This window comes from Azolla caroliniana, unplaced genomic scaffold (genome assembly GCF_043228905.1).
Source record: "Azolla caroliniana isolate FFs.n. ecotype wild unplaced genomic scaffold, voAzoCaro1.0.p SCAF_1, whole genome shotgun sequence".
Lineage (NCBI taxonomy): Eukaryota > Viridiplantae > Streptophyta > Polypodiopsida > Salviniales > Salviniaceae > Azolla > Azolla caroliniana.
In genome coordinates this window covers 25,178,355-25,186,115 of record NW_028230436.1, presented here as the reverse complement: position 1 = coordinate 25,186,115, position 7,761 = coordinate 25,178,355, and the positions used below count along the sequence as shown (strand labels likewise).

The following is a 7,761-nucleotide window of genomic DNA, read 5'->3' as shown; positions in this document are numbered from 1 at the left end:
TTTCAAGAAAAAAAAGCAAAAAATCTCTATACGGTAATTAATCTACAAGTTGGAGGGTCTGAATAGATTGTTTCCCATTTTCCCAGCAGCAATTAGAATGTTCTCTTTTAAATTGACACAAAGATGGTAGGGAGAGATGGACCACGCTTTCTTTAGTGGGTAACTTAATACATCTAATGGCAAACTAACAGAATGGTTTGGTGCTAAGGTACCACAGATTGTTTCCCATTCAAGTCTTTGACAAGCTGATTTGGACCACAAAATGTTTGACATCATGAATAACGTGGCATGACATTAGCCATCGCGGTTAAAAGAAACTGTTCATCTGATGTTTACATTTCCAAAACAATGCAGTCGTTAGGATAAGCATTTCCATCGTTGGAAATAGCCATTTTAGCAGAGGTGTCACTTCAGTGATCATGATAATGCTTTCTTTGCAGTCATTTTATTAGAGGCGTCACTTCAAGTGATAATGATCCCTCTAGAGCTCTTACAAGTATGCATACATATATATCAAGCTGTATACATTACCAAGCTTCTATAAAGAAGTTTAATAACATGGATTTGAAGACTTCCTGAGCTGATAAGAAGTGATTAAGAAGGAAGATATCAGCAACAAGGCAAAATCCTACAGAGTTTTGATCAATTGTATGGCATATAGTAGCATCAACCGCTGCTTTTACAGGTAGAAAAATTATACAATCATAATCTTGTTAACGTTTGCTGGAGCACAGCATAAAAAATAAATCACGTTAAAGAAAGAAGGAAAAGATAGATGGCTCATATCAATCTCCTTGACTTGAAGAAGCCTCCAACTAGTTAATCATGGGATTCAAACCATGTATGTTATTCCTACCTCCAGGAGATGAACATGTGGAACACTAAGAGCTTCAATGGTCGCCCTACAATTTCTTGCCATGAAGGCATACAAATAATTGATCACAAGTTTTTTAACAAACCAAGATTCTTTCTTGGCCCTAATCTCTCCATGGCCTAAAAGACAAACCACCCCAGCTGCTCTATTCTCTTGTAAGTGAGAAACTTCCTTTGAATCCAATGGATCAAGATTGAATGGAAATTGTTGTCTTGATGCCTCTTTTTCATTTATGCCCTTCTTCTGATCCAATAATGGTTCCTTCAGTGAGTCTTCACCTGAATGCATGCTAGAGCTTGCATCCTCACTATCCTCCGAAGACTCACCATCGTTATGCTCCAATGCATAGTCCTCCTCTTCTTTGATGAGGAAAAGCTCAAGGTTTTCCAGTAATAGTTGTTGAAATATGTGGTGATTCTCTTTCCGGACATCCTTATAACCATATCTTGCAACACATCGAAACATGTGATAGTCCCTCGGACAGATTCGTCGGAAAAGGAACCTTTCTGATTGTGGTACCTTCGGAACTGGCACATATTTTATGCATACAAAAACCACAGTGGAATGAATAGCTGGTAAGCTCTTGAGGAAATGCCCAAAAACAGCAGGGACTCCAGAAACAAGCTCATTGTAGAGTAGGCCTACGCCTTTTACGCGTACAGTGCCGAGATCTGATCCCAACCTTAGCATGTACTCCATAGGAACCTTCTGTTCGATCTCACTTTTGTACTTCATTCTGTTTCCATAGTGCCATATATACATCATGGTCAATATGCACGATGCCAAAACAAGAGGAACCCAAGCTCCTTGGTTTATCTTCAAGAGCACTGCTGACAAGTAAAGGAGCTCAATGAAACCAATTAGCACAAGAAAACATAGAACCAAAACAACTGGTGTTTGCCATATCATTAACATTATGAGAGCAACGAGACATGTCGTGACCAACATATCGCCAACCACAGCAACCCCTATAAAAAGTACACAGTATTAGGATTGTTTGAGTATATATTAAGTTTAAAAACAGATTGCTTTTCAGTTAATTTGTCTTTGGCTAACCATAAGCATTTCCAAGTTCTGTTGTGCTTCGAAAAGCAGCCATTATTATGATACACATGATCATCAAAAACCAATTTATTACTGGTATATATATCTGCCCCATGAACCGGCTTGACGTATGAATAACCTTTACACGTGGAAATGCATCAATAGCCAATGCCATCTTAACGACTGAAAAGGTAGCTGATATCATTGCCTGGCTAGCTATTGTTGCTGCCAAAGTTGAGATGACCAACATTGGCCAGAAAACTACAGCTGTACCAAATAAATACTCTGATGTTAGACAAGAAAAGGACTATTTGGACAAATGCAGAAGCTAAAAAATGATTAATTATAGCAGTGAAACATGTTGCAGACCAACATATTCTAACTTTCAAACTCAACATCTTGATTAGAAACACATAAAGGGACAGCAACAAATGCAGACACTAAATAATGGTTGATCATTAAAATGAAATGTCTCAATCCTAGGGTTTGGAACATATTTGTTCTGCAAACATTGTTTGGAAGATTCCACGTCGCTGTTTTTCTTAGAAACTTGGCACTAAACTTTTAGTATGAATATTGGGCTTCATTATTTCTGTTCAATAAGGTAATAATCATGCATTCTATTAGAATACAAATAATAAATAAATAATTTGTCGTCTTTTCACGAAATATTTTGTGAAATACTAGCAGTAGATTGATGAGACAAAAGCTCTAGACTGGGATTACGTCTCAATCAACCAGAATAGCTATGTTAATAAAGGAATTCCTAAAGAAGTCACCATTTTGTAGTTCGTATACAAAAACCTAGAACAGATTCAAGATGTTGTAGTTATGCTTTATGCATAAAAATCCATTTTGAAAAGTGTCCATGACAGATCAATTGACAGGAGGAATGTATACCTGGCACAGTCTCTCCACAGTGCACATATTTTGTAGGAAACAGTATTTCACTTTCACCATGAAGGAATCCCATTACAGATTTGATTTTGTTTTTAGCCATGCATTACAACCATCATGTCAACCTATGTAAGCCCAGAAAACTGACCTCAAAGTTCATTGTGAATCATGTCACAAAAATATTTTTTGGACCTCATGTTGTTACAAATTCCTCAAAAGTTGTCAATGCTTGTCTCTAAGAAGTAGTCAGTATCTACTAAAATATAGTCTATTCTTTGTCCTCTCAGTTTTTCAATGCAACAGATTAACACATATTCTTGTATATTTTGTCCAAGAGAGGTGAACATCAAAGGAGAGGGTTGAACTCGCACACCACATCTCACACATTAACATATAAATTTGCATACTACAAATTGTTTTAGGAAAAAATTATGAAAAATAACATCAAGGTACTTTTACATGAGGGTACTTGCCTGGGACTGAGTTGAAAAAAGCATCATCTACTTCAGATGGAAATTTGATGAGATATGCAGCCTGCCCCATGTAGGCTAATAGCAAGCAGGGGTATACTATAAAAGTGAATCCAATCTGGAGAAGTCAATAACCTGATCTGTTTAGCTGAATTCTCTGGATTTATATCTAGACTTATGAGTAACTCAGACGTTTACCTGAATGGATCTCACAGAAAAATGACCAAGATCTGCAAACATTGCCTCTCCACCTGTCAACATAGCATGAAATTTGAATGGATATAACCACTTATTTCACAGTATTCAATAAAACAGTGTGTTTATGGCCTCAGGCACTATGGTCTGAATACACTAGCATGGAATAACGTGATAGGACTCTGATCCTATTGTATTGGTCTTCGGGAGTAAGGCATAGAACAAGACTCTGATTCACGGTACTCAATAAAACAATGTGTTTATGGCCTCAGGCTATTACCTGTAATGCATAGAACAAGACCCCCTAGGGAACTCCAAGCTTGGAATCCATTCCTTCTAAAGAAGATAACAATGTAGACTGGGTTAAATGCTTGAAACACGCCATGATCATGTGTGACTATGTTGTAGAGACCGAGTGCTCCAATGGCTGCAAACCAAATAGATAAAATTGGCGCAAACAAGACACCCACTTTTCCTGTTCCGAACCTTTGCAAGTTGAAAAGCACAAGAAGAATCACAATAGAAGTTATCACAATGATATCTGCAAAAGAAGCACATTTTACTATAAGCATTCACAAATTAGTCTATCTACATGCTGCCAATTAGATGAGCTTAAATAATTTGATTAATTAAGAGAATAACCTCTGGCAAAATTTTGAAGGTTAGTATTATAATCAGCCACCCAACCGATATTTCATCCAAAAGAGAAATATAATAAGAAGTAAGAAATATAATGCATTCAAAACTGAGACTGCTAGAGGTCATGATGCACTGGGTTTCTTAGTATGTGCTACATTGAAAATCTTTGTGCCTTGGTGGTTAGTGCAGAAATCTTCAGTTTCTTCATGCAGGAAGAATTCTGCACAACCTGCAAATAATGGCATTTCATAGTTTTCACAAAAGTGTTATTTAAACCATCGTAGACTATCCACATGATTGAAATTTGTATCCTGTTAGAGCTTCACGTGCTGAAACTTCACATGAAATTCTATGGTAACCTACAAAGATATTTGTGAATTTTAGCAAAGGAGCTCCATATCAGCAGCACAAAAATACAAAGTCATAGCAGTCTATTCATTCAATACTCTACATTGAATCGAACTGAAAGTTGTTCACATTTAATTTATATAAATCTTTAATTGCACCCATATAGGACACTTAAACAGTAATGTAAAGAAATCATCAAAGGAACAATAAAATTTATTTTTTGAAATATGGAATTCTGAATTATTCCAACGTAGCTTTGATAAATTGCAGCTTCAACGTAGATGTACTTACTCTGAAAACAACATAATTATTTAGTTCTAGTTGGAGGAAGAATGAATCGCTATACCTTGGCTCATGTTGGGAAGTACTACATTAAGTCCACTAACAGCTGATATGACTGCATACACAAGCATTTGCAACATCAAAACAAAGAATAGTAAAGCATGTAAAAATATATTATTTTGCGTTCAGAACATAACATATTGAAATATAATTGAACTTCGTCGACATTGATAACATTTGATTTTTTTAGAAACGTAAAATGGATTTTCATTTACTTCATTAATTAGCTTAATTTTAGAGTAATGCAAGACGCAAAGCTGTATTGGTGCTGGATTGGTGCCATTATGGAGATTAACTGTCTTAATTTGCATGATTATATCAAGTGGGTTAAACATTCAAGTAGATCCCTCCTCCCACTAATATTACTTGTTTTGTATAAATTAAATACATTGAATACGGTAAAAGAAGGGACAACATCACATGACTACTATATGTACATCAAGTTTATACCAAATATAGTGATGATATTGAATCAGAATAGATTCTACGCTTGTGATATATTTGTGATTCATAAACATTTTTGGTTAACTGAATGAAGATGTAATAAGGATCACATCTAGCAAAGTTACCCAAACACATGACAAAAAAGTAGAATCAAATTACCTGAAATACAAGGCGTGACTATTCCATCACCCATCACCAAACTTGTGCCTAGAAGTATGAGGATAAGTAGTAAATTTTTCCACTTGAAGCTCTTCTCCAATGTATACTTTATTTTCAAAGCTCTTCGTAATCCTTTAGTGGGCACCTTAATGCGGAAATCGGAAAGTTGCACATCCGCCAGCTGTTGCTTAGGAAGCAAATTAACCTTTGCATATCGACAAATAAGTGCATATAGTGACAGTGTGCCTCCTATATACACCATGACAATGATATCAATAAGAGTTCCATCGAGGGTTAAATTGAGTTATCTAAAAGAATATCACAGGTAAGTAAGTACCTTCACCATTGTTATTAGCATGAAGAACGATGAAGACATATTTTATAAGAGGAATGATTGTGAGAGTATAGATGATGATGGAAAGGGCGCCCAGGATGTCCTCTCGACCACCGATTTTGAGCTCGCTAAAGGCACTACTATATACATAAAGAGGACTAGTGCCCATATCACCATAGACAACGCCTAAGGTTTGAAAAGCAAGACTGAGTGTGGTCCCAATCGAGTGATTCTACATGGAATAATAAATAAATAAAAGTGTTCTTCAATAAACTTTTGCATTGAACAATGTAAAAGCTCCTTTCTTGATATATGTACATACAGGTTTATATGGATCAACGGAAATCAAAGACCTAACCTTTGCATTATGGTGTTGGGCACCAGTCACTTCAATGGCTTCTAGATGGAGTGAATCTTTTCTGGGCACAATTCGTCGGAGGACGTTTGTCACATCACCATTGTCCAAAATCTGCGAGACAGAAGGATCCTCTTCCGTCACATCATCATCATAAACATCATTATGCTCTGTTTCTCTACCAGTAGCATCTGCTAAGTCTGGACCCATAACTCCTTGCCCTTAGGTTATAAATCAGTCTTGCAATGATAAAGGAGCTGGTTAGTACGAGAAAACTGGCACCATTATGGTGGGAGTGTATGGTTTATACATCAGATGCAGGTTTTGTGCTCAAGATGAATGTTTTAGGGGGACCACTTCCACCACCGAGCCATTGTAACCCAATACAACCGAAGGAGAAAAGCAGTGGAGGATGGATGCTTGTGAAATGTCTGTCACTCAGCTATGGAGGAACCTGCAGGATTTGAGCTGAAGATGCATGTTTTAGGGGGGGAATTACTCCAACCGAGGCATTGTCAAGAAAGCAGGGCAGCCCATAAAGAAACAAAGAGAGAAAAAAGGGGGGGGGGGGGAGTATGGAAGCTCATGCAAAGCCAGAAAGCTATGGAAGGAACCTAGAGAGAGGAAGCCAGGTTATGGTGGGGGGGGGGGGGGGGGGGGGTTGCAGTCAATTTGTATGGTAGTTACTAGTTACTGTTAGTAAAGAAGCAACTGTTAAATTCTTGTTGATTGTGTTTTCCATACCCCCCTTCTCACCTCACAAGTTCTCCATTAAACCTTGGGGATTGGGGGGGGCATGTGTTTCTGACCTTTACTTCCTCCCGAGTTTCTTGTGTACATATATTATTAGGTCATTCATTCTTGAATTCTCTTGTGTTTTTTTTTTTTCCTTTGGTGTTTTATGGGCGGGCCCGGTCCGGACAAAAGGACCGACCGAGCGTTTCCCAAAAATACGGACTGCGTGAACGAAACGGAAAAGGAACAAAAATACGGATTTACTCTCGTCATTTGTAGAACGATAGGATGTCTAAGTAGAATATCTTGGAACCAAACTCCAACTATCTTATACATATATGATGTTATGCCCCTCCCACCACATTCACACAACCATAGCTATGAATCCTCAATCGCAACATTCGTTTGTAAAAGTTTGGAATATACGAGAGCCAGTGCTCAATAATCAATTCCACACATACTATGTGATTGGTCGTAATTGACCTATGAGGAAGATCACAAAATCTAACTCTCTCAAACATACGATTATAGTAATTGCATGAGAAAAACATTATATATGCACTACAACTAGACTTGTATTGTTAATATATGGGCACTAGGCCATGCTAAAGTGTTAGTAAATAGCAAGAACAACGCATGGCCCATGGAGGAGATGATCTCCATTTGTTCTAATGAACAAATTAGACAAATCAACATTGCCTTCAATTCTCATTGAAATCATTTCGTTTTAATATTATTTTTTCTTTACATAAATGAGGATCAAATGGAAGAGATCTTCAACCTTCTTGTTGCATCTACACACATTTCATATTTTCCAATCTTCATAGCCTTCTCACAGTTCATTAGCCATGAGAGTGCTAGTAATTTTCAATGGTATAATGAACTATAGACTATCATTTGCATTAATCCATACATAGACTATTAC

The 7,761-nt window shown here is 37.1% G+C and overlaps 1 protein-coding gene across 1 annotated transcript; it reads right to left on the bottom strand.

The window, feature by feature from the left end:
- Positions 1 to 733: 733 nt before the first annotated feature.
- On the bottom strand, positions 734 to 6,642 carry LOC147869244 (Potassium transporter family protein). The gene is made up of 9 exons (XM_087327705.1): positions 6,105 to 6,642; positions 5,750 to 5,978; positions 5,413 to 5,661; positions 4,814 to 4,864; positions 3,761 to 4,021; positions 3,484 to 3,536; positions 3,289 to 3,403; positions 1,931 to 2,185; positions 734 to 1,842 (listed from the first exon to the last, which is right to left on the bottom strand). The coding sequence occupies exons 1-9, from the start codon at positions 6,309 to 6,311 to the stop codon at positions 833 to 835; spliced, it is 2,430 nt and encodes an 809-aa protein (XP_087183831.1). The 5' UTR covers positions 6,312 to 6,642; the 3' UTR covers positions 734 to 832.
- Positions 6,643 to 7,761: the final 1,119 nt, after the last annotated feature.